General features: G+C 35.9%; 1 protein-coding gene and 1 non-coding gene across 2 annotated transcripts; one reads left to right on the forward strand and one right to left on the reverse strand.

Annotated features, from left to right (window-relative positions):
- Window positions 1-151: 151 nt before the first annotated feature.
- LOC110739660 (mitochondrial import inner membrane translocase subunit TIM8-like) lies at window positions 152-4063 on the forward strand. Its single transcript, XM_021920115.1, has 2 exons — window positions 152-574; window positions 3548-4063. The coding sequence occupies exons 1-2, from the start codon at window positions 536-538 to the stop codon at window positions 3734-3736; spliced, it is 228 nt and encodes a 75-aa protein (XP_021775807.1). The 5' UTR covers window positions 152-535; the 3' UTR covers window positions 3737-4063.
- A 3727-nt stretch (window positions 4064-7790) lies between these two features.
- On the reverse strand, window positions 7791-7862 carry TRNAQ-UUG. Its single transcript has one exon. It is a non-coding gene; the product is annotated as a tRNA-Gln (tRNA).
- Window positions 7863-27402: the final 19540 nt, after the last annotated feature.

The raw sequence follows: 27402 nt of genomic DNA on the forward strand, positions 1-27402 counted from the left end.
TATTTTTTGACATTTCAATATTTTTTTTTTGAAAGAAGACATTTTAATGTTATATTTATTTATATATGTATGAGATATTAGTACATATATTAAGTTTGGCCCCCTAATACAAAAAATCTGGCTCTGTCCCTAATCATTGTGGAACTCCAAATCATGCAAATCACATGCTTCCACTACTTCTCTAAAATCCTCCAACTCCTTCCCAACACCACCTGTCCTTCCTTCCCTCTCTTCATAAGATATCGATAGCAGCTAATAGTAATTGCTCGGACTATGGCTAGACCCAGTCTAGCTAATAATTTGGGGTGAACAACCGGTCCAGCTCTGGTTAGGCGCGAGTCCAACCAATACTAACCTGTGAACGACCCTCCAAACTAAAAAGCCCAGTAACCCCCCTTACTATACGTTCGGCCAAACCAAAAAAAATTGCCAATTTGCTTCAACATTCATTTTTCTTTCTGTTTGCTAGGGTTTTAGAAAACTTACAAAGGTTTTAGAGAGAGAATAACCTCAACATCAACTTCAATCGGCTACCATGTCTTTCAACTCCCCTGAATTGCAGAATCTTCTCGAGGTTCGTCGACGTATCTTATCCTCTCCTTCATATTTTGAATATTTTGTGTACACATTTTTTTGATGATGTGAAACTTTGATTGAGATAAAACTGAAATCATAAGAATATCGCCGAATGTTTGGGGGTTTTTGCTATTGTTCGGCTATTATTGAGTAATTCGGTGTAATTTTGGGATTGTTTATATATGATGAATTGATGATATGGTAGGGTTTTTTGAATTTTTGTTATTTTTATGTAATAGAATATATCCTAATTATTGATTAAGTTGTGAAATAAGTGTTACGGAGTAATTTTTTCGAAGTGCGCGAATTGTATTGAGAAAATCTCAATAATTGTCAGCTAAATGTATTTTATTTTGTTTTTAGGACTGGTTGAATTGCATACCTATATTCGTCGATTTTTTTGTGTGTAAAATTGATCAAATATAAGCAAAAATTTAATGCCATTACGATATGCTATGAAAACTTGTTTAGTCGGCCGGAATGTGGTGGAATACTGGCATTGCCATAGTGTTGTAATAGAAGTGTTTGAAAGTAAGTACGATTGTTGAGAAACAACCCATAAATATAAAGCTCTTTGGGATCTAAAATAGTCACACCATGATGCTTTGTTGTAAGCTTTTCTTGAGATATTGGTACTAATATTGTGTAGTGAGGAGATTATGGGAAAGGTGCAACTTAGTCCTTGAATATAAGAGGTGGATCACGCGACAACAATTATTACTTTCGGAGGGAGGAATTTCTAATTTACAGTGAAATATGAATGTTTAACTACTTAAATGTAATACAAGTATTGTGTATATTGTTATGTGCTTTTAATCGTACCAACTACCAATAAGATGGAGAATTAGGATTGTTTGAAGCATCTTTTTTGGTATTTAAAGGAAAAATTGTTTACTTCATATGTGCTACTGTGTTAGAGTAAGTTTCTGTATCTTCAAATAATTCATCTAGTAGACTGATATAATTAAATGGTAACTTAAAGATGCTTTTTGATTGGAAGAGTGGGGTATAGTACTCCGTACTAAAGAGTGGAAAGAATATTATATGCTTATTTGTAGAAATTAGCTGCTGAATTTGTGGCAAATGATATTCCTTGTACTCTGTTTTTGTCTGTAACTCTCCTCTTCTTTTTTTGAGTTCCAATTTTCTCTATATATTTCCACTTAAGGGTGCGTTCTGTTCAGTTCATTTTCATTATTTTGAACTTACATGAAGTTCTTTCAAACTTCTCTGATTTCTAATGCAATTCCCCAAAATTAATCTTTTTACCGCAATATCTAAAAAATTCTGGTGTAAATTTTCTCCTCTTTTCACTAACATTGAGGTCTGATATTCTGATCCAAAATTATCACTTCCCTCCTATGCAAATTTACCCTTGCTAAGAACCAAATATGTTTGTATTGCGTTCTTGATTTTTGAACAGTTGAAGTGATTTCTCTATCTCTCTTTGCTTGTGTTAGTTTCATTGGTCTTAAGGGCTGGTTGGTGTGTTGATGATCTTACCTGGGAATGGGGTTTCTTATTTAGGCATTTGCAAAGAATTATGGTGATGGTACTATATTTTTGAGGAACGAATTATGTAGCTTAATTACCAGTGTTGCTTAAAAGTGAGTTTGATGTTAGTTTTGGAACTTAAGTATAGAAAAGCTACCTATTTTCAGTTTTTTTTTTAATTCTTGTCAGCTCAGTGACTAAGATTAATAGTGTACCTAATCCACCACTGTTCGGTCATTTTGGAGCACTCTCCTTCTGTTCTCCATTTCTTGAGCCACTGAGATGATAAACATGATGAAGTATTCAGGAGAATTCTGTTTAATCTTTAATGTGATATGTATTGTCCTGTTGTAATGCAAGTGTCTGTATGATACTTTATGTAGCCTTTGCTTTGTACTGTTAAGTTTTTAAAGGGGTGGGGTGTAGGGGGTATTTTCTATTGGAAGGTAATCCTTGAAATGATAGGAGAAAAAAATAAATCAAGGTTGTATTCTTTGTTACTAAATCATGTATATTTGGTTTATGTGGAAGTTTGACTCCATGGTCTGGGTGTTGGTTATATTGGACATAAAATGATGTAAAATTTTGTTGACTTTCTTAAGAGCTGCCTAATAATTATTCATGTTTAGTTGTGATTGATGTTATTTTCAAATTAAGTTATGTTGGTTGAAATTTTAAGAAGCCAGTCATTCTTGATAATTACTCTTGTGCAATATGTGCATTCCACTTCCTTCATTAGATACGGAGTAATTGTGTTGCTAACTGGCTATTGATGATAAAATTTCTGAGACTTTATTTATTAAGTTTCTTGTGGTAATCTGAAAGTTTCTTAAAGGAAGGGCATTGATAAAAGTTTTGGCATGTGTAACAGTATGCATCTCACTGCCATATACACAAGCTGATTATGTGGTGTCATCACAGCTGAGGTGCTCACTATTGAGTCATGCTAATTAATCTGGTTAATTCTTCGATCTAGATAATCCTTTTTTATTTTTTTTTTTTGGTGCTATCCATGCATGAATTTAGATAACTCGAAGAGAAATACTTTCTAGTTTTGCGAAGGTAGACCAGGTCCCCATAACCTTGCAGAAGTGGGGGCTAGAATAGTAGATAACCAATTTACTCTCAAAAGGCTCAAATTTGTTTTTGTGTAGTTTTAGCAGTAGTGCTCCCATTGCTGAATATGGGAAGCTCACACAGTCACACTTAGCTTATTATGCCCATCATACATAGTAAAAATTCTGTCTTTATTTGTTAGCATTTTCCTGCATGGGCTTGTTTTTGTACATGGTTTTTGTTTATTTTTGTTCAACCTTTATCTGTGCATCAATGTCTATAGAATGTTCAGTATTTGCAAGCCCTTGGTATTTACTGAAAAACAAATGCATACTCTGGAATACACTTTCTTTAATAAATTACTTTGCTGTATGATTTTGCAGTGCTGATTTTTTTTCCGTTGGTTTTGTTTTATTTGCAGCAAGAGAAGCAGAGAGCCATGGTCAATGAGATGGTATCGAAAATGACAAGTGCTTGCTGGGATAAATGCATTACCAGTGCACCCGGAAGCAAGTTCAGTAACAGTGAAGCAGCCTGCCTTCAGAATTGTGCTCAACGATATGTTGAGATGAGCATGATAATTATGAAGCGCTTTCAATCTATGCAGTAGAATAGGCAAGAAATCTCGATAAATTGCTCATTGATGATTGCTGTCTCACTTTTATGGTCTCCTTTAAATTAAACTTCCCTGTCGGGGTTTTACTGTTGCAACTGTGCATTGCCTATACATTTGATGCAAGAAAACACGAACTTACGCCACAATAATTTATCTATGAAAGTCTTTTTGCACATGCGTAATATCGTCTAGCATTTATGTTTTACTCAATGAACAATGTTTTTGAGGAGTTAAACTCTTCTGTAAATTAAACAAAGGAAATCCTTGGCTGCCAATCTTTTTTTGCCTTCGTTCTAATGTTGAATAAGTGATATAACTTAATTCTTTTGCCATTTGCAGTTGATACGCGTGGGGTTTAACTCTCATTTTGTTTTGCTTCAGTCATGACTTACCTTGCTTCTTGAGAAGTCGAATATTGTGGTGTTTTTGGTTAGAGCTCGATATTGGTTTTGCAATGGACACCATTCCTATGGGTGGAGCAGTTTGATATTAGCTGTTCGGTCTTGACCCAGATAGCTTGTCAGCTACTCAAACTTGGCCTAATATGGTTGTGACTCTTGTGAGTTGTGGCTATAAGCTCAAATTTAGTTATAAGATGCACTTATTTAGTTATTTTAACACAAATAATATCTTTAACCACGTAATATTACTCTGATAAAATTCTGAAAAGCCAATATTTCGAGATAATAAGACACTTCGTCGTTTGTACCGACCCATTGGCTACAAGTAATATGGAGTTGCGGGTCTGTGACTTAATTGACCACAACAATAATTCGTGGGATATTGACATCATTACCAACAATTTCAATGCAGCAGGTAAGGCTGTGATCCTTAACTAAGGTACCCTATTAAAATTCCTTACATCATTAACAACAATAGGGTACCCTATTAAAATTCCTGGAATCGGAATTGGGACATGTTGCAGCAAGTTCCTTAAAATGAGAATCAGAACCTGTTGAACAGGTTTCTAGAAAGTGGGAATCGGAACCGAAACTTGCAGGTTTCGACCCCGATTCAGAGTACCCTGTCTTTCAATATATTTCGTACTTTCTTTGCAAAGTTATTTCAAAAAAATTGGAAGGTCATATATTTACGACTCTTACAACTTGCAAATACATTAAACCAAAAATAGTTATTTACCAAATTTAATACATATATTTATAACTATTATTTATAAAAAATTGGACTTAAACTGATATATAATTTGGGTTGAAATAATACCGTTATTAAGTTACAGTGTACCCTACAGATTCCGGTTCCAAAAAAATCGAGAACCTATTACAACAGTTTCTCCATTTTACTACCCGGAACCGGAACCTCTTGTACAGGTTCCAGTTCCGGAACCTGCGATTTCTAACAGGTTCCGGTTTCGATTCAAGGTACCCTGATGTGTTCCTCACCCTTAACTCTCACCATCCACTATCTCCTAATCGCCCACCGGATAAAACGTTTTGGTGGCCTTCAAAGGATGGCGTATATAATGTGAAGTCGGGTTATTGGCTATGCAAGAAGGCTTAGAAGTCAGCAACTACTGCAGATATGAATGAGGTGTGGAAGCTAATTTGGTCTCTTATGTGCCCTCCTAAGCTCAAGCACTTCCTTTGTAGGGCTTGTAAAGGCTTCCTCGCAGTTAAGGAGCGCTTAATGTACCGCCACATTGTCACAGACAAAGCTTGCTCCATCTGTGGCGCCTCGGGGGAATCAATCATCCATGCTACCTTCAAGTGCACCACAGCTAAAGAGATTTGGGCTGCTAGCTCATTTACGGTCCAAATTCAGCTAGCTCCTTCATCGAGTTTTTTGGAGCGCTTATTATGGCTTTCGAAAAAGGTGTCTAAAGATGGGAAAATACTGGTTGATCTTCGTGATCAACATAATTTGTCAATCACAGGGGTGATGGTGTCTTTTCATTCATCAAGTCAAGAATAGTAATATCATTGCACATGTATTGACGTGTTCATATTGCCAGCTATGCAATATTGTGTTAGTCAAGGTTTGATGGCGTTAACAACAAAGTTAGGGTCAAAGCCCCAAATCCCCACACTCTTTCTCTCTCCTCTCTCAAAGTCTCAACAATGGCGGGTGTGTAGTAGCTCTGGCGCTGGAGGGTGTAGCGGTGACAATGAAACTGAAATCAATGCTGGGCGTAACTAGCTATGACTCCGGCAAAGGGTGGTGGTGGTGTCTGTACTTAAATCAATCTCTCATCCGCCAACGTCGGCAAGAATTATGTCCAAGAGCTTCTTGACAAAGCTTCTTAGGTTATTAATTTCAAGGTAAAATGGTGACCCTTACCCTTTGGGGTTGACCAAGCCCTTAATTTCACCTTTGATTCCTAGGATTTTCGTTTAATTCGGCAGCGAAGCCGCCGAAGATGGTGGTGTCGGTGGATGATTTATTGGATGAAAATTAGACATGATGAAGATGGTGGTGTGGTAGCTAGCTTCAATGGAGGAAGCAGCTTGAACACTACTATTGTTACCAATAAACGGAGTTAGGATTTAGGCTTGCATTCTTGGTTACTAAGCGGCTGACGAAGCACAAGTATGAGTTGGCTAGTATGAGTAAGCACTAGATTGACAAAATATGTTGACCATGAAGATCAATTGGGGCAAGCCCTCTGAAGATGAGCTAGTTATCATGGCTGCTCTTGCTTGGGCATCGTGGCACTGCAGGAATACGACTATCTTTGAGCAAGGCTCTTTCAATGCGGTTGAGGTTGCAAGGGGGGGTGAATATGGTGCGTGAGTGCAACGAGTATGTGGGGAAATTTGTGTGCAGAACTAGGCAATCAGGGGGGCAATCAGCTAGTTCATGGAGCTGCCAAGTTAGAGTTCTGTAAAAATTAATTGTGATGCTCACTTGGGTGCAAAAAACTGGTATGGGGTCTGTGATTAGGAATGAGCAAGGAGCTGTGATTGTTGCTATTGTGCGTCAGGAAGGGGCTGGGTGGGATGTGGGTACTGCAGAGGCTACAGCCTGCAGATTCGGATTGCTTGTGGCTAGAAGACTGGGTTTTGAACGTGTTCATCTTGAGTGTGATGCTGTGACTGTAGTGCCAGCTGTTAAGAGCAAGGCAAAAGGTTTTTCTCCTGTTTTTATGCTGTACGATGATATAGTTAAGCTTTCTTCTTGTTTTAGTTCGTTTTAGATTTCTCATGTCAAGTGTGCGGGTAATAGTATAGCACATAATGTTGCAAGATGGGATGCTAGGGGAGTGCTGAGCTTGTATCTTTTGGCCCTTTCCCTCAAAGTCTAATAACTTTGGCGGAGATTGATCTTTTTTAATGAAATTTGCGGCTTGGTTTAAAAAAAATAAAAATAAATAAATAAATAAAAAGAAAGAAAGAAAATAAAAGACAAGTGAACAAAAGAGTATTGTAAATCTGTAAGTTAGCAAAATAGAAATTTCGGGCTCGACAGTCGGAATTGAGCAAGAGTTTGAACAATTAGGATTGGTGCGAGCCAAATGAGTTATCTCTAAACCAAAGAAAATTTGCAAATTACAACCGGTTAAAATTCTCATTTTGTGGGTTACATTGTTACAACCATCAAAGTTTATTTTTGAAAATTACCACCAAAAAAGTCACCGAACATTTAAACTACAATTAAAATCCGATTTTCGGCCACTTTCACCGGAATATGACGTCAATGTATCAATAAATGATTCCAAACTAGTGCTGGCTAGGGATTATTTATTATATCAATAAATGATTAGTGACATCATATCCCAGTAAAAGTAGCCGAAAATCGGATTTTGATTGTAGTTTACAATATTTGGTGAACTTTTTGATTGTCATTTGTTAAAATAAACTTTGATGATTTTAACCTGCAAAAAGAATACTTTTATTAATTGTAATTGGCAAATTGCTTTTGTCCTAACGAGACATGAAATTGGTTCACAGAGGTTCATGTGCCCAAAAAAAAGATTTACTTCGTGCAATCAAAAAAATTAAGTCAGACAAACTAATCAACAAAGTAGAAATATGAAAACAATGGAAAATAACATAAAACTAAACTGTCAGGCATTAAACAAAAACATAAAAAGAGGTCCTACCGGGAGTCGAACCCAGGTCGCTGGATTCAAAGTCCAGAGTGCTAACCACTACACCATAGAACCCAATGTGCGAAAAAAGGTTTCTGGTTCATACTAACCTAAATTTAAAAAAAAATAAATTCACGGCCAACGCATTATGACTGATTTTTTTTTTTTTTTTTGAGGAAACATTATGACTGATTCTTAATGAAAGTAATCTCTTTTATATGACCAAATTATACACATAAAGCAATAAAACACATTTGGTAATTGGATTGTTTGACATGTCTATCGCTAAGATTGTCTGATATTCATTAGCTCACTTTTTAAAGAGTTGATTCATTTGAAAGTATGTGGTTAAAGTTTTGAAATATCTCTCTTTTTTTTTTCTTTTTTTTTTTTTTTTTGGACATTCCATCCATTAGTAGGTATATATACACAAGTTCATATCCAAGTAATTAAGGCCTAAGCCCAAAATATACATATAACTAAGTAAATGTTAATTACATAATATACTCCATCAATCCTAACACATCTCAAGTGAGAGTATGCAAATCACAAATATCCAACTAGCAAGTAGCAACAACACCTTCTTGTATAACATTTCTCATATATTGACTTGTAGCAATTATACCAAATTAGACTCGAGGATGAGAGTACATATTTGGCCAAAGGAGTCTAAACACGTCCATTAAATTGAACAATCTCTACTTGCTTGATTCAATTTGACATAACAAATTATTCCAATAGCAACATACAATCATCCATATACACCTGAGTGTATATAAAAAGGTGTTGTCTTAAGGTTGCATATAACTATACAACATGAAACACATTTCCTAAAATGTATTAGTTTGAAATTGATGACAATACCACACGATAATTGGCACTCTCTCCGTTTCATAATGATGTTCTTGTTTACGTAAATCAATGCAAATTTTTAATTGCAAAATTTTTTGAATCTGATCTCACACTAGCAAAAATTATAAAAGTTAGATACTTGTATTAATAATTTATTCACCAAGACGAATCATATTATACCCCATATGGTATATGACTATTTATTTTTATGAATTGAGAGAAATTTAGAGGATTTCGTCTCATTTTTAACAGTCAAAAGATCTCAAATTACATCATTTGTGAAACGGTGAGATTATTATTAATGTTTAGTGTTCCTTTATAATCTTCTAAGAATATACCCATTTAGTATGAAATCTGTCAAAGATCTGTTGAAAGCTAATTTTTTTTTTTACTATGATTGAGAATTGAGATTAATTTAAGCGTAATTAATCTGTGACCGTTTGTATTGAGAAACTGGTAGGATATGCAATGTCTGATTGTTATCAAAGAAAACCAATACTGTTTAGTATAGTATATTTTTAGCTGTTATTAGAGAGCTTTCTAACAGCTGGGTATGATTCTATAATCCAAATGGATTAGTGATTCAGCTAACTTTTCATTTTAATGATAAATAATTGTAAGTACAATTAGGATAGCTCAAGTGGTAAGAGCTATCCTTCCGGTTTTAAGAGATCAAGACCGACTCATCACTTGTTCTTGGCTCTTTTAACACCCAAAAAAAATAAAAAAATAAAAAATGGTAATATTAAAATGTTATAGACTTTGATTTCTTAGCCTCACTAATATTAATATGCACCAAGTCACCAATGTCACTTTCATGAAACCCTTACTAGAATGAATGTCATTCCAATTTTGTAAATTTTTATTAAAATTATAGATCAAGATTCTGGCTTGACCTAGAACTTGTTCTCTACACATAAAATAAGGTATTCTGGTCTGCTTAAAATAGGGTATGGTGTGGTATAATCTAAATTTTTCTAATCAGATCTGATTAGATCAAATGTACTAATAATTGACACACTCAAACTTTGCACGTATACACGCCGATACACTAGTTTGACCTTATTTTATATAAGTAAATATTAATGAAAATTAGAGAAAAATAATGTTATGAAACTTTATTTATATCAATACTTATCTAACAACATATTTTACAATAAATAGGGTGTAATTATGTTAATAAAAAAACCATAGTCGATGTTAATATATGAATACACTATAAAAAAAATTGTGCATATAGAAACGGAATACTAGAGACGGAAATTCAATCCGTTTCTAATATAGAAACGGAAATTACATAATCCATCTCTAAAATAATTTAGAGATGGAATTAAAAATCTGTCTCTAAATTAGCAACGAAATTAAATATCCGTATCTAAATTAGAGACGAATTTTGAAAATATGTCTCTAATTTAGGGATGGAATTAAAGTCGATCCGTCTCTAATTTAGGGGCAGAATTAAAATCCATTCTAAACTAGAGAAGGATTTCAATTCCGTCTCTAATTTAGAGACGAATTCTTGATTCCGTCCCTAATTTAGAGACAAATTTTTTAATTTTGTCTCTAAATTATGTAAAATAGTACTCCGTAATTTAGAGACGAATTAGGTAAAGACGGATTTGCAGTTCTGTCTCTAATATTTCTTTTACTTATCATCAATTATGTGCGTAGAAGTAAACAAATAGTATTTGGTAAGAGTTTCACCATATGACTTTGAGGTCACAGGTTCGCCTCTTACCAATTGCGATTCGATCTTGAGACAATAGAGTAAATGGGTTATGTGTTTTCATTTAGGCTTATTCTATTTTGGCAAAAGCTAACAAGCACCCCCGGGGCGTTAGATAAGAGAACTAAATGTGGAAATATTATAGTAAAACTAACATTATTTACACCGATCAACGCGTGATTTGTCATGCATTCCGAACTTAATACTATTTTAAGTAATATATTAATCCCTTATCTAACGCTCCGGGACGCTTGTTAGCAATAACCTTCTATTTTAGTGATCTATATAATACTTCATGTTGCTTGTAAATATGTGTATCTTTTGTTCTTTTTTGTTAATCTTTCTTATATCTGTCACAACCGTTCATTATTATCTTGTTTTTATAATTTAATGAAGTTATTGATTTTTTATTTTTCTTTTTTATTTTATTTTTATTTTTATTTTTTTAGGAGGTGGGTTGGGGGGAGGGGGGTGTTTATACAAGTCTGATAATTGTTTTTCTCTTATTTGATTTAAACTAAATGGTGTTGCCACATCAATGATCTATAGTATACCTTGATGGTCCTCGAATTTTAACCAATACAAAAGAGCACACAAAGTCGGTACACAACATTAGAGGTGTTAATTAATAATTTGGATATTCAGATTGGGTTCGATGAGATCGGATCGGATCAATTTTTAAAGTTGAGTCATATTAACTTATTGTATCTATGCGAGTCGAAATTTAAATCAGATTAATTTCGCATTGGTTTCTTATCGGGTCGAATTGGGTGTACTTTTAACACCTCTTCACAACATACACAACTACTCTAGTATAGTAGTTTAGCCGTTTATACCATGGATTCATTGGCACTACTAGGCGGCCTAGTATTGTAACTTTGATAAAAGATTTGTCATTTCAAAATTAACCAGACACGTATTATAAGAGAATCAATTATTATATTATTTTCTTGCTACCATTGACCAAACACATGGTTGTATTCAATAACAAATCATTAAGATAGCTCTTAATTGCGCCTATATATAAACGATTGATTTAGTTTTCATATGATTAGCTTGTATACAACGTGAAAACTGAAGCCATAATAAACCTTGTTATTAGATATATTTGGGTTTCGTTATCATTGTAATTAATGTAAAAAGACAATTAAGCATGTCAAATGCACAAAGTCAAAAGATAAAGTGATGGAGGCAAAAATGATTATATAGATTAATTTAATCAAAAGAACACATGGAGCACGTTGGTTGGAGCATAACTGTTTAAGGCCACTGTTAGGTGTTAATCCATTATTATAGGCCTCCCATGCTAAAAATGCACTAATTTTGTATACTTGTACTTGTTTTTTGGTTGGCTAAAAGACCTCTCTTTTAAAATCTATTCCTCGGGAGTTGATATAGAGAGATAAATTTCAACAACTCCCATTTTAACGTACTCCTCCGCCTTTAAGAGTTCTTCATGCTTCTCGTAAGTGATAAAGAAGGAAAAAATCAAATAGAAAGTTTGTTAAATTATCCAAAGATACCTTACCAACTCCTTTGCTACAAAGAGAATCAAATAAACAAAAGTTTATCTTCATCGCTTAATCTTGACGGTTTGAATTGAAATTACAGTTATTTGCTGTTAACCCTAAGTTTTGATGATGACTTGTTGGAACTTAAGCAAACTCATAAGGACTTAACTATGTATTTAAGTTGTATGAATAACAGGTTCTTTGTAGAATTAAGTTATGTGCTATGACAATCCAGAGTAGGAGAAAGCATGTAGCAATGTTTGAAGGCAGCTCATGGAGTTAAGGAAAGTAATAATGAAGACTATCAGAGGTCGAGTTCCTTAAGGGAGGAACTGAGGCTTCAGAGTCGAAGTTTCAAGAGTGTTCAAGGAGTCTAATTTATATTGTGCTTATCTTAGGCTTCTTATGTATATGTTAAGCACATTGATTTTATTTAGGAGTCAAGTGGATTTTATTTAATATGATAAGATTTTATTTTCCATATTTTAATTGGATGGAATATTTTATATCTTTTTAAATTAAAGATTGGTTTATTTGTTAACTTATCTGTCGGAAAATCTATTTTGGAAAAATCTCTTTAAACGTGTGTTTACTTCGTCAAAGGTTGTTAAGAGGAGTGGGGAAGTGGAAATTGTTCTTTAGTAAAAATAGGGAAGTTGGTTTTGCTTGTTGCCCAAGTTACCTCTAACTGCATGCTCCTACAAATCAAGAAGTTGTGGCTAAGTGGGGCAAAAGTAACGAGCAAATCAACTACCTTACTCCTTTATAAATAGACTTGGTTTTTCTGTTAAAAACCACACTTGAGCATCGCAATCATTCATGTTTTAAAGAGTCGAAATTCACTTGAGTCCTTGAGTGTCTTTGTGCTTAATATTAAAGTTTAATCTTGAGTTTTATTGGGTAAGAGTTTGAGCGAACTCTAAAGTATTTATTGCTTTGAGTGAAGCAAGGAGAAAGAGAGAGTTTGAGAGATCAACTGGTTGAGGGATCAGTTGAAAGGGGAACTCGAGTTTGTTAAGGAACTTGAGTTGTAGTCTTAGATTGTAATAGGTTGTTTGACCTTTTATAATTAAGAGTTGAGTTTTAAAATCCCTTGTGATCGTGGTTTTTCTTCTTGATTATGGCCAAGAAGTTTTCCACGTAAAAACTCTCTTTACACTTTAAGTTTCTTTATGTTTTATTTTATAAATTCCGCAAAAATTACCCTATTTCCTCTACAATACAATTCACCCCCCTCTTGTATTGTTCATTCGAGTCAACAATTGGTATCAAAGCTAAGTTCCTCGAAGAAATCAGGAAACCTCGACGAGTTAAGTTCCTGGAATCAAGATGAACAATCACGAGAAGCTGGAAGAAGGTTGCTCTACACAACGGCCACCTATGTTCAATGGAAACTTCTACACCTATTGGAAGAACAGAATGGAGATTTTTATCAAAGCCGAGAATTACCAAATTTGGTGGGTTTTTGAAGTTAGTGATTTCAACCAAAACAAATGCTGAAAATGAGGTAGTTCCTAAACCCAAGTCTGAATTTGAAAAAGAGTAGGACTTTGATAAAATAGAAATTAATGCACTTGTTAAACTGCTTCACTTTGGTCTTGGACCCCATGAACACAATCATGTTATGGGTTGCAAGAACGCTAAAGAAATTTGGGATTTGCTTCAAGTTGCTCACGAAGGAACTATTGAAGTAAAACATTCTAAAATTGATCTGCTTATGTCTAAGTATGAACGTTCGAAATGCAGCCAAAAGAAACTATCCAGGAAATGTTGACTAGATTTACTAACATTATTTACGAGTTAGTTTCTCTTGGAAAGAAAATCCCTATTGATGAGCAGGTTAGGAAAATTTTGAGAAGCCTTCCTTAAGACAAGAGATGGAGAGCCAAGGTGACGGGCTTACAAGAAACTAAAGACTTCACTAAGTTCAACATTGAGCAACTTGCTGGTTCTTTCATGACATATGAGTTACATTTGGGAACTAGCAACAGTGAAGGGAACAGAGGAAAAGGTTTGGCTCTCAAAGCCGAATAACAAGAGGATTCAGAGGTAGATGAAGAAGAAGCTGCCATGTTGGTGAGAAGGTTCAAAAGGATGTTCAACCGAAATAATTGAATAAGGAACTTCACCAAAAGGACCTCTACATCGAAAGCTGACTCTGGAAGTCATAAATGTGGATCTCAAGATCACTTTATTCAAGAGTGTCCACTTTGGGATATAGAGAAAGGAAAAGGGAAAACTAAGGAACAAAGCAAGGGCAACAAGACTCCATTCTCCAAAACTGATATCAGGAAAGCCATGATAGCTGCTTGGGTAGATTCTAATGAGTCTATTATATATATATTTTATTTCCCATCCCACGGTCATATTTGTGCTTATTTGAGCTCTACGGAGCTATTTTTATTACAAATATGCATTTTCTAGTGTTTTTGTAGAGTTGGTATTATTTCGTAGGAATTTGTAGATTTATGACAATTTCCCGAGCTTATTGAGCCATTACGAAGATATTGGAGTTTTATCATATTTTATGACTATATTTGAAGCCCAAGACTGAGTTGAAAGAATTTGGTTTGGTGATTAAGGCTCGATTAAGTAAAGAGATTCAAAATTTTAATGTTATTATCACAGACCAAACAAGTGTTGCGGATCAAGTGAGAATGAAAGAAGATTTGGGCCCAGGCAAAAGAAGCTGTCAAGGCCCATCTCTCCACTCAGCTGACCGGGCCCGATCGGGCAAGGCCCGATCTGGAGAAGGAGGCCACGAGTTCTGTTGGGCGACTTTTCTCCTTAGGCCTGCTGCTATGGGCTACTGATTTGGGTTTTGATTGGTTGGTTTTCATTGTTTAGGGGAGTAGTACTTTTAGTGGGATTAGGAGTTGACTTGGAATCAAACTCCTTTTCCTTTCTTTATAAAAGGAGGGTTGTTACATAGGTTTAGGGGTGTAGCTTTAGCTTTACTTTTTTTGTTAACTTTCTTTTAGTTTAGTTTTACGTAAATTATAGTTAAGTTTTGTTCTTTTTATTAGTTTTGTTTTTACTTTAGTTTTAATATATTGTCTTTACAGTAGTTTTATTATTATTATTATTATTATTTTTTTTTTTTTTAGTATTTGCTTTGTTATTAGTTTTATTATTATTGCTTTAATCATGTTTAATTTAATTATTTTGATTAGTTTAATTTTAATTATACACGAGTAGTTTAATTCTAGGGTTCCTGGGAATCCATATTTAATATAAAGGGATAAATTACTAAAGTTGATTATTGATGTTGCATGTTAATTTCTTATTGAAGTGTTTTAATTCTTTACAATTAGATTATGAATCGAGCAGATGTGATTTGATTGTAAAAGTATAGCAATATTGAGTTGATGAATCGAGCAGATGTTAATTTGATATTAAAGGCTATTTTCAATAGGAACTTAGGTCTAGTAAATTGCGAGAGCCTCTTAGATCTATGTTGATTAATAAATTGCGAAAGTCTGTTAATCATGTTATGTTTGCAATGTTAATTGTTGATTGTTATATTTTATCCCAGAGTATTAATTATTGGTGAACCTGTGACGTTAGACCTTTTTATTATTGATTATGCCCTCAGATTTAATTATTGTCTTAGTATAATTCTCACAATTCATCCTTGTTCTCTGACAATTTAGGTTATAATAATTAATTAGGAATAGAAGAACATTGTTTCCCTGTGGATTCGACCCTACTTCCCTATCTATATTAATTAGAGGAATTTAGGAATTACTTTTGATTAGGAGATACGACTTTACCCTGTCTGATTCTGACAGTGAAGATGAAGAGGAACAACCTGAAGAAGAAAAACCAATCTATGTTTGATGGCTAAACGAGATGAAAAGGCATATGATGATGAGCTTGCTAAAGAGGTATTCCTTGAACCTAAACAACTTAGAACTCTCTCTAAAGAAGTACTCGTTGATTTTCTTTTAGATATGAAAGATGATTAGAGAACTGATATAATTTGTTTGAATGAATGTGAAAAAGCTCTCAAAGTATGCAAGGAACACAATACTTGGCTTGAAAACCAACACACTGATGTTCAAGGCAGATTTGGTTAATGTGGAACTGACTCAATACAAGCTTGCATTGCTAGCGCAAATTTGAAATCGTCAGTTTCCTCTTCTGAATCCTTGCCCAAATTTAATGAAGATTTCGGAAAACTGAAAAAGAATCTTGATGAGTTAAGAATTGAAAAGGCAAATTTGGAAAAGGAACTTGCTATCAGAAAAGAAAGAAGCACTAGTCAGCTTGGTATTCCTAAATGGATTGAAAATGCTCAAACCAAGAGAACTAAAGGATTAGGATACATTCAAACTAATCATAAAGGCAAATAGAAAAAAGTATGTTGATTTGCCTAGTTATAAAGTGTGTTCCCTCTATGGAAAAACTGGTCGCCTAGTTAATACTTGTAAAAAGAAGGAAGAATCTATTACTAAGAATGTTAGCCAAGTTTGGGTTAGAAAATCTGATATTGCTTTAGCGTCCAAGGAACCCAAGGAAACCCGGGTTCCTGAAACTAATCAATAGTTCTTTTGCAGGTCTTAGTGAGGGGGAAAAACATGTGGTACTTCGACAACGATTGTTCAAAGCATATGACAGAAGGCAAATCAAAATTCCTCTCACTTGAGGCTTATCTAGGAGGAACTGTGACCTTTGAAGACAACAAGAAGGGTGAAGTTTTGGCAAGAGGAAAAGTAGGAAGGTCCAGTTCCCATTCAATTGAAAATGTACTTTTGGTCGAGGGATTGATACACAATTTACTGAGCATATCACAATTTTGTGATAAAGGAAACTATGTAAGTTCTACTTATGATAAATGCAAAATCATCAAAGACAAAACAGGGTGGGTTGTTCTTGAAGGAACTAGAAAAGGGAACACATACATTATGGATCTTAATTCTGTCCCAAGGAACAACCTTACATGCCTGAGTGTCATTGATGATGATCCTTCATTATGGCATAGACGTCTTGGACATGCAAGTTTCTCACTCATGGATAAACTTCGCATGAGGAACTTGGTCATAGGGTTACCCTCAGTCAAGTTCCCTGTGTAACATATTTGTGAAGCATGTGTGAGAGGCAAGCAAGTCAAATCTTCTTTCAAAAGCAAAAACATGGTCAACACCACAAAGCCATTGGAACTTATTCACATGGATTTGTGTGGCCCCGTGTGTGTTTAAAGTAGAAGTGGAAAGAAATATGTTCTAGTCATAGTTGATGACTTTTCTAGATTTACCTGGGTGATTTTTTTGTCTAGCAAGGATGAAACCTTTGATGAATTTGTGTCTTTTGCCAAGAAAGTGCAAAAATTGAGTGGACATCAAATTATGCACATTCGATTAGATCATGGAACAGAGTTCGAAAATTCAAGCTTTGATGATTTTTGCAAGGAGAATGGCATGGATCATAACTTCTCAGCTCCAAGAACCCCTCAACAGAACGGGGTTGTACATTGAAAGGAAGAATAGGACCCTAGAAGACATGACAAGAACTATGCTCATACCTAGTGGTCTTCCAAGGAACTTCTGGGCTAAAGCTATTAATACTGTCTGCTATATTATTAATCGAGTTATGATGAGACTAATCATCAATAAGACTCCATATGAATTGTTTCAGGGCGGAAAACCCAATATTTCTCACTTTAGAGCTTTTGGATGCAGGTGCTTTGTGCATAACAATGGAAAAAGGAACATTGGAAAATTTGATGAAAGAAGTGATGAAGTTGTGTTCCTTGGCTATGCCTCAAATAGAAAGGCTTACAAAGTTTTAAATAAAAATTCTTTGTGTGTCGAAGAAAGCATTCATGTTATTTTTGATGAATCTAATGTGTTTATGGATGTGCAGGATCAAGACACTAATTGGAATGATTAGAACCATGGAAGAAGATGAAGAGAGTTCAAAGCAAACCAAGGAAAGTGAGAAGGAACTAGTGTAAGAACAACAAGAGAATGCTGAAGTTCCTCAGCCTAAAATACAGGAGGAACAAGAAAATGAAGGAGCTGGCAACGAAGAGGATGTAGGAGAAACTGTGTCAGAAGTGCCTCAAATTGGAGTTCCATCCAGAGAGTTTCAACCAAAACCATTCAAATATCAAGGCTTTCATCCTACTAATCTCATAATAAGTGATATTGATAAAAGAAATCAAACCAAGTCGTAAATGAGGAACTTTTGTGCCTTTCAAGCCTTTCTATCCATAATTGAGCCAAGAATTCATGAAGAGGCTCTAAGAGATGCTGAATGGATAATTGCTATGTAAGATAAACTCAATGAGTTTGAGAGAAATAAGGTCTGGCATCTTGAGGAGAAACCCAAGAACAAAAAGGTGATAGGGCTCAAGTGGGTATTCATAAACAAGCTGGATGAATATGGAACAATTGTGAGAAACAAGGCCAGACTTGTTGTGCTAGGCTATAATTAGCAAGAGGGTATTGACTTCGAAGAAACTTTTTCTCTTGTTGCTAGATTAGAAGCTATTTGAATGTTAATTGCTTTTGCTTCCTTTATAGGTTTTTAAACTATATCAAATGGATGTTAAATGTGCTTTATTAAATGGTTTTCTTGAAGAGGATGTTTCCGTGGAACAACCACCTGGTTTTGAAAATCCCTAATTTCCTAATCATGTCTTTAAGCTTGATAAAGCTCTCTATGGGCTGAAACAAGCACCAAGAGCTTGGTATGAAAGGCTCTCGAAGTTCCTTCTTCCAAATGATTTTAAAAGAGCAAAAGTTGATAAAACATTGTTTTTGAAATATGAAGGAACTGACTTATTAGTTGTTCAAATATATGTTGTTGATATTATTTTTGGAGCAATTAACAAAAGTTTGTGCAAGTACTTTGCAAATCTGATGAGTGGTGAATTTGAGATGAGTATAATGGGGGAACTTAATTTTGTTTCTTGGACTTAAAATCAAACAAACTGAGAAAGGAATTGCAATTCACCAACAAAAATATGTCAAGGAATTGCTGAAGAAATATAATCTTGACCAAGCAAAAACAAATCATACTCCTATGGGTAATGGCATAAGATTGGATGAAGATCCACAAGGAACTAGTGTGGATCAAACAAAATATAGAGGTGTGATCGGATCTCTTCTTTATCTAACTGCTAGTAAACCTGATATTGCATTTAGTGTTGGCTTATGTGCTAGGTTTCAATCTAATCCTAAGGAGTCACACCTCACTGCAGTTAAGAGGATCCTTAAATACCTCAAAGGAACTGACACTCTCTGTCTCTTCTATCCTAGAAGTGATACTTTTGATTAAAAGGTTTTGCAGATGCTGGCTATGCAGGAGACTTGGTGAATAGTAAAAGTGCTTCAGGAATGATCCAATTCCTCGGGCCATGCTTAGTTTCTTGGGAAAAGAAACAAAATACAGTGGCCTTATCAACTGCTGAAGCTGAGTATATGGATGCTGCAGCTTGTTGCTCACAAGTACTTTGGATAAAACAACAACAAAGAGACTATGATATGAAGTATGATTGCATTCCTATTTATTGTGATAATACTAGTGCCATATGCATTTCGAAAGATCCAATTCATCATTCTCGTGTAAAGAATATTCATATAAGGCATCATTTTCTAAAGGATAATGTGGAAAAAAGGCTTGATTAAATTAGATTTTGTGATACTGAAAATCAGATTGCTGACATTCTTACTAAGCCTTTAAGCAGGGATAAATTTGAAAAGATGCACATGGAACTTGGTATGATACAATTGAGTTGAGAATACCTCAAGTTTCCCCCCAAGGTATTAGTCAATCTTGTATGCTTATTGTGTCTTGCACAACTTGAATATGTGAAAATATAGTCCTGAGTTCATTTGAATGTATGGCATTGCATATGGGATTGTGGCTAGTATATGAAGAAATCAAATGCATTAAGCGTGTTAATATTGCATTAAAGCTATGTTGATTTGTTCCAAGTTCCTCCATATTTTTATCTCAAAAGATTTGTTCTTATCTTACCAGATAAATTAGCTTCACAGTTAATTAATTCTATCTTCCAAAAAGATCTTTTATTCAAATTCCAGATATTTTTCAAACCTCTTCTCAAACCAAAACAAGAAAACATTGAGAATGACTGAAGAGGAGGAGTTGGAGAGATGGCTGGAGGAAGAAGAGAAGAATGTGGGAGTGAATGAGAAAATGGAGGAAAAGAAAGAAAAAGGTGAAGTTTTGGTCAAAGAAAAAGAGTGAGATTGACTATAAGGCCAAAATTAAAGATTGTGAGGATTGAGAAACTTGCCTTTGTTGATTTGAGTGAGGAGAAAGTATTTGTTCAGAGGGAACAGGGCACCTTTGAATAAGGTTCTATTACGTTCCTTTCCAACAACTATAGGGTTTGCTTCCTTTAGCTCTCTAAGTTCCTCAAATGAACTAAAAGAACTCAAAAAGTTTGTGAAGACATCGACCGATTGTAGACACCTAAAAATATCTTCCTTAAACCAAACCCGATGATGAACAACCTTTCACCACCATTATTGGTCGGGTCAAGTATTTATTCTTGGGAGTACTTAAAACCCACATTCAGTCAAACATAACCTGCAAATCAGTTAACAGATCAGTCCAAATGTTTATTCAAACTCAGTCCAATCCACATTTCAGCCCAAACCATTTTTAATTCGTTTTGTGTTATTTATTAATTAAGCCCGATTAATAAATAAAAAACCCTAAGCCTAAAATAAATCTATTTATCTGAAACGACGTCTAATTTATCACGTGCTTAATGCAAATTTAAACATAAAAATGAACTTAAACGATTTTCCAGAAAACAAAAATGTCGCGACATAGAAATGTTTTACGCGACACGGCGATTTCTGCCAAGCCACAACAATTTTTGCCGCGCCACAACAACATTTGCCGCAAACTATACCGTGTCACGGCAATTTGCGCCGTGACACGACAATTTTTAGGTTTAATTTCCTCTGCGGCGCTTTAATTCTAGGGTTCCGTGCTTTACCCCTCATATTTTCTCTATAAATACAAAGCTGATTTCTCAATTTTGGGGCACCAAACAATTCTCTCTTTCCCTCTTATACACCAAATCATTCTCTTTTTCTCTCTTATGCTCTAGCATAAACACTAGCCTTCCCTGTTCTTCAACAATACATCCCCTAAGCACTCCCCGGAATCCATACTTTACCCGAGCTTCTAAACTTAAACCAAGGCGTGAATGGTAAACCTGTTTGAGGGTTTGGCCCTAAATCAACTCTACTTTTATTTAATTAAATTTCAATTTTGATTTATTATTCTTTGAAGTTACTAACAATTTATTCATGATGTAGCAATTTAAAGGAGCGCACGGAACATGAGTAATTAATCACTTCATTACTCTTATTTTTATTCTTATTGCTAGTATCATGATTAGGATTATTATTATGATTTGATTTTACTAACGTTATTAAGGGTGAATTGCTTCTAATGTTAATGATGGTTATATTGTTATTGTAATGATCACCATATTGCATGTTTTAAGGGAATATGTAATGGGGAATATAACGCCTAATGAGATAATTTGGACGACCAGTTTAGGTTCCTTTTTAATCTTGTTTCTTAATCAAGTGATCACAATAGTTTAGAATTATATGTTGCATTAACATTCAACCAATTTAGCCTAATACTAGTTTAGAGAAAATTGAATCTTTGTTTGTATGCCTTTGAGATCGCAGAGAGGTCAATACGGGCAAATGTGACTCCATGACTCACTTCGTACCATCATCCCCGATCCTCCTTCGTGGTTCCAAACCATGTGGAGCTAGTAATTACATGGATTATGAATGGGTTGTAACTTTCACAGGTCAAGCGTTGTTGCCTTCATTGTCCCTTAATCGTGGTTGCCTTAAATGGTCCGTGAACGGTTTACAAGCTCCTTAAAAACTTGTTGGCTGCTCCCTACTTTTCTTTGTCCCTAATCGTGTCTTTAATCGTATAATGTAAATTCCCACTTTCTATGATTGCCAAGCATATTCACAACATGCTTAACGTAGGTGCACTTCGAATGACGCCTACAATTTGGCGACTCCACTAGGGAGGATTCTTGGTTACTTATCGATTTGAGTGATCGGTATTTAATTAAGATGAGTGGATGAGACTTGAAAGATTCTTGAATCGTATTCCTGTGATTAATTTGGCATTTTTGTATATGCATTGACGTTTTAACGTCGTATTTAGGTTCGCCTCATAGGAAAAATCGAATAACCTGATCGCAAACGAAATAAAACAAAGGCACTGGTCAGATTTCCTGACTGCCACGCCACGGCATAGTTGTCGTGTCACGTCACAGTTTACCGTCACGCGGTAAACTGTACCGTGACACGGTAATCCCTGCCGTGTCACGACAGTCCTGAAATCCTTCCAGTGGCTCTGTATTTTTCTAGTTATAAGCTTCCTTCATTTTTTTATGAAAACCGTATGTGTTCTACATACGTTTTATCCTTGGGGATTTAAGCTCTATCAACCTGAAAACATTCATGACAATAAGGGTTCATCCGAGTTATTAAATCCACCCAAACCATGGAGTCGTGTTCGATTTAATCACGAACTTGCAGAGCCGCCCGTTGGCATACACCCTCAAGGGAGGCTGCCTTGCTAACGCGTCCAAACTCATAACCGTGGTACCCTTTTGACACCAAAAAGCTTGACCATAGTGGAACATATAACTTGACTCTAGGTTGCGAACTTTTCGTTGCATCATTGTGACTGCGTGCCCTATGTGTGTATATTTGATCGTTTTGATCCTAACCTTAATGACTATTCTTTGTCTATGGTGTTGGTTTATTTCATGACTAACAAATGCCCATGGACCGTACTCACTTAGTAATTAGCGCAAACTCTAAAATTGAAAAAAAATGAAAAAACCGTACAAACAAACCTAGAACTGACCACCGTGCCACGGCAAAATTGCCGCGCCACGGCAGTCAGTGCCGTGTAACGGCAACTTGTACCGCACCACGGTACAGTTTTCCGTGATGCGACAGTATTACCGCAGCACAGTACCCAGGTTTGAGTCCAGTCAGTACTATTTTGGTCCACACGTCGGTCGTCTTGATACTGTTTACATGTCTCGCCATACGATCATACAACACGCCTATCACTTAATTAATAACTCACGAGTCAAGTTGAGTCCACACAAAATTTTATTTTTGACTTGAGTTGTGCACCATGTCGTTATGATCGTACACTAGGTTCATGCATGTGTCTCCTTTTTCCGTCACAATAAAGAATGAGTGGAGTTTTCTTATCTATTTTTTTTTAAATAAAAAAAAAACTCCTCTCTCTTTTTCTTTCCTATTTGGAATGTTGAGTCAAACCATTAAGCGAATTTGTTTTATTTCACAGTACTTGGTCAAGAAGCAGGGGTAGATTGGTACGATTCGAGCGCTGCCACAACAACCTCTTATACCTAAGAGGCGTACAAGGAAACCACCACAATCGTCTCCACGAAATTTATCTCCATCACCATCTCCTGTTTACTTTCAATTCATTCCAATGGCCACTAAGGAAGATATTGAGGGCATTCACAAGTCCATCGAGGTCTGCCATGATGCAAAAACTCACTACCCAAGTCAATACCATGGAACTAACTAAGGTCACTGTTGTTGCAGTTGACAAGATCAAAGAGCAAGTGAGCAAGATTTTTGAGGACTTCACCTATGTTGAACAACCTTCCACTGCTTTGGTTGTAAAGGACAAGCTTCCTGAAAAGTTCTCCACTGCCCACATACTTAAGTTTAAACCTACTAAAAATCCAATGATTCATTTGAAGGCCTTCTGATGAGTGACATTTATGTCACTTTTAGGGGTAGTGTTTAGGCCTTTTTCCTCCTATTTTTCTTAGGTTTTTCTACCTCATTTCTCCTCTTATGGCTTCTTTATGTGTTTATGAAAAGTATGCTTATTTGCGCTTGTTTTGATAATCTTTATGCATTATTTTATCATCCCCATGCTCTCGTGATCTATGCTATCTTTTGCAGGTTCCATGGCGGTCCTAAGTATGGTGGGAGGCCCCTTGGCCAAGTATGGAGGCATGGACAAAGGCAAGAGGAGCAAAAGGGAAGGAGAGGAAGCAAGAAAAGGAAGTGTAAGAGGAGGTGTGGCCGAACCTCTGAAAGGTTCGGTCGAACCTAGGTGTGGTCAAACTTTTGAAAAGTTTGACCGAACCTCCAAGGTGCAAAGAAGGCTGAGTCAAACCAGTTTTCAGCAATTTTGCAGGAGGGGTCGAACCTCAAAAGTTCGACCAAACAAGGATCAGGGAGGTTCGACCGAACCTACCCAGAGTTCGACCGAAACTACCCTGAGTCCGACCGAACCTACCCAGAGTTCGGTCGGACCTTTTCACGACCTCAGCCAACTCTGTACGGACTATTTAAGTTCCTTTTTAGATTGTTTTTTGGGGGAGAGAAGAAAAACAGTAGAATAGTTTTCAGCAAAAACTTTCTCTTAGTTATCACCTTAGTTCATTAAATTAGTTGATGATCTAGTTTGGAAACTCAAAAAAATCTAATCATTGTAGAAGCAAACTTCAAGGATTATTCTCATATTTTCAGCAATTATTCAACATTTTGAAGCTTCAATAGTAACTTCTTTCACTTATCTCGACTTATTTTTCTGATTTTATTTTGTTATTGTAAGTCACTTGAATGTCTCTTTTTCTTGATAAATTGTTGTTGCATGTTAGTTTTATCCATAGTGAATCACTTTTCCCCAATTTTAGAATTACTTAGAATTCCAACTTGGAGTTTTGCATGTTAATCAAAATGAATTGTGAGTAGTCCTCTTGGCTAGGGGTTGGGTGAAACCCATCCTAATGGTGATTATGTGAGTTTGGGAGTGATTTTGATGATGGATTGTGATTAAAATGGATTATATGGGATTGCTTGTTAGTTCTTCATGATAGGAGTAATTAACCTAGATTATTGAACTTGATGGCATGAAATGTTTGGTTCGACATGGAAATGTGAGTTGAATGTTTCATTACCTATTACAATATGAATATGTATCTTTTGTTGCTAAGTTAATGAGGGATCTAAGCTTAGTGATTTGAGTTGTTTTCATAACGTTTGAAGTTGGTCTTGCATGTGGTCTTTGCTATTCCATTATCCTTGCTCCTCCCTATTTTCCTAATTGCTATTGGTTGAGTGAATCCCATTCCCCTAGTGTTTTAATTCCTTGAATTCAATCCTTAGTTGTAGTTTGTTAGTTAATCACCAGTTTTATCTTGATTTCGATTTAGCTTGAGTGTTAAGATTATTTAGCAATTGATTCCCGTTCTCCGTGGACCGAACCCTTGCTTGCCATTGTACTTGTTTGAGTGAGGTGTTTGTTATAAATGTGTTTGACCTAGCCTAGATTGTGCGACCAATTTAGCGCTTGTCAAAATGGCGCCGTTGCCGGGGACTGTGTTGTTGATTGCTATTTGATTGTTTGAGTCTAATTCATTTAAAAAAATAACACAAAAAGAGTTGTTTTCCTTTTTGGCTACGCTTGTAGCCTTGCTACTAATTGTGTTTGTTGAGTGCGTATGCGTAGGACTCAACATCGTGAGTTGGTGCCTTACGATCCCGAGATTGAGCAAACTTTTAGAAGAAGAAGGAGATCCCGTTCGCAGTCTTCCACTTCCCCAAGAAGAGAGTCCAAACCGGAACCACAAAGAAATCCAATGGGTTACAACCCACCCCCACCTCCAAGACCTTTGAAGGAGTTGGGAACTCCGGGAGCTTATAGAGCTTCAAGTGGGATTGCTCCCCCAAACACCGCGGCCAATGACTTCGAGATTCGGCCCGCAATGATAAATTTGATTGAGAGGAGACAATTTAGTGGAACAAAACACGAGAGCCCTCTTGCACATTTTAACGAGTTTGAGAAATATTGCAACACGATCAAGGTGAATGGGGTCACTCAAGAGTTTGTGAGACTAAAACTATTTCCTTTCTCCTTAATAGGAAGGGCTCTCGAATGGCTTGAAAAGGAAGTGAGACCCAATTCTTTGAGGACTTGGGATGAGGTCACCACGGCCTTCTTAGGGAGATTTTACTCTCAAAAGAAAACCGCCGAAGCAAGGGCGTTAATCCAAGGTTTTCAGAAAAGGGCTAGTGAGACTATCTATGAAGCTTGGGAGAGGTACAAGGAGTACCAAAGAGAGTGCCCTCACCATGGAATCCCAACATACCAAGTTTTACAAATCTTCTATGGAGGCTTGAGTCCTCAAGGTAAAACAAGTTTGGATGCGGGAGCCGGTGGGCCAATCATGAATAAAACCGAAGAGCAAGTGATTGAGATCATTGAAGATGTGGTAACACACCACATGGATTGGAAAGAAGGAGAGAGGGAGTCTTCAAGCAAAGGAGGGAGCGTGGTTTAATCCGTTGATCACCTCAACGCCATCAATAATTTGACGTCTCAAATCACCAACCTTGGCAAGGAGATGACATCAATCAAGGCGAAGCTTGAGTCCTCCTCTTCACACCAAGAGCGTCCCTCCCAATCTAAGGGGAGAGGTATGAGTTCTAACCCTTCTACTTCTACATCTAATAACATGCCAAATGGATGTTTATTTTGTGAAAATTGTGGATCATATGATCATGACACCTCTTCTTGCACTTATGATTCTCAAACCCAACCCCCATATGAGGATGGTAATGAACTTGAAAATGAACATGTTAATGCTTTGTCTTACGATAATAGACCTAGGAATGACAATCAAAGATATTTACCACCTAATAAAAGAGGGCAAGGGGGAAATTCCTATAATCAAAGAGGAAATGATTATGATTATCATAACCAAAATTCATGGGGTGGTAGAAACCAAAGGGACCAAAATCCACAAGGTAACTACAACCAACAAAGTGGTTATGGTAACCATAACTATAATAATCAAGGGAATTATGGGAACCAAGGCCAATACCACCAAGGGGGGAGTTCTAATAATCGGAACAATTGGAATAATAATGGTAATAGAGGCTTTAACAATCAAAATGCTCAAAATTCTAATGTGAGAGGTCCTAGAGCGTAACAAGACAATTTTTACACTCAAGCACCTCCACAAAAGTCTAGCCTAGAAGAGATGATGGAGAGCCAAACCAAAATGTTTAATACCTTAATGGCTACTAGTGAAAAGAAGTTCAATGAGGTTATGACTCACAATAAAATGCTAGAAACCCAAATCTCCCAATTAGCCAATGCCATTAAAGAGGGAACTAGCACTTCTAAACTTCCACCGCAAGGGCTTGACCCCAAGAGACCGGTGAACGCCATTTCTACTAGGAGTGGGAAGTTGTTGAAGGAGAGTGAGCCAAAGAAAACCAATGAGAGAGTGACCATGAATGAGCCCTCCCTTGAGAGTGAGTTTGAGCAAGACGATGAGAGAAGTTGTGAAAACGAAAAAGGTGATAAAGTTGAGAAAGAAGTTGGAGTTGAAAATGAAAGAGATATTGAAAAAGAAAAGAGAGTTAAAAAAGAGAAAGAGAAGGAACCAACACAATTGCAAAAATTTCCATATCCTCATAAG

The sequence above is a fragment of the Chenopodium quinoa genome, unplaced genomic scaffold, assembly GCF_001683475.1.
Source record: "Chenopodium quinoa cultivar QQ74 unplaced genomic scaffold, ASM168347v1, whole genome shotgun sequence".
NCBI classification, from domain to species: Eukaryota; Viridiplantae; Streptophyta; class Magnoliopsida; order Caryophyllales; family Amaranthaceae; genus Chenopodium; species Chenopodium quinoa.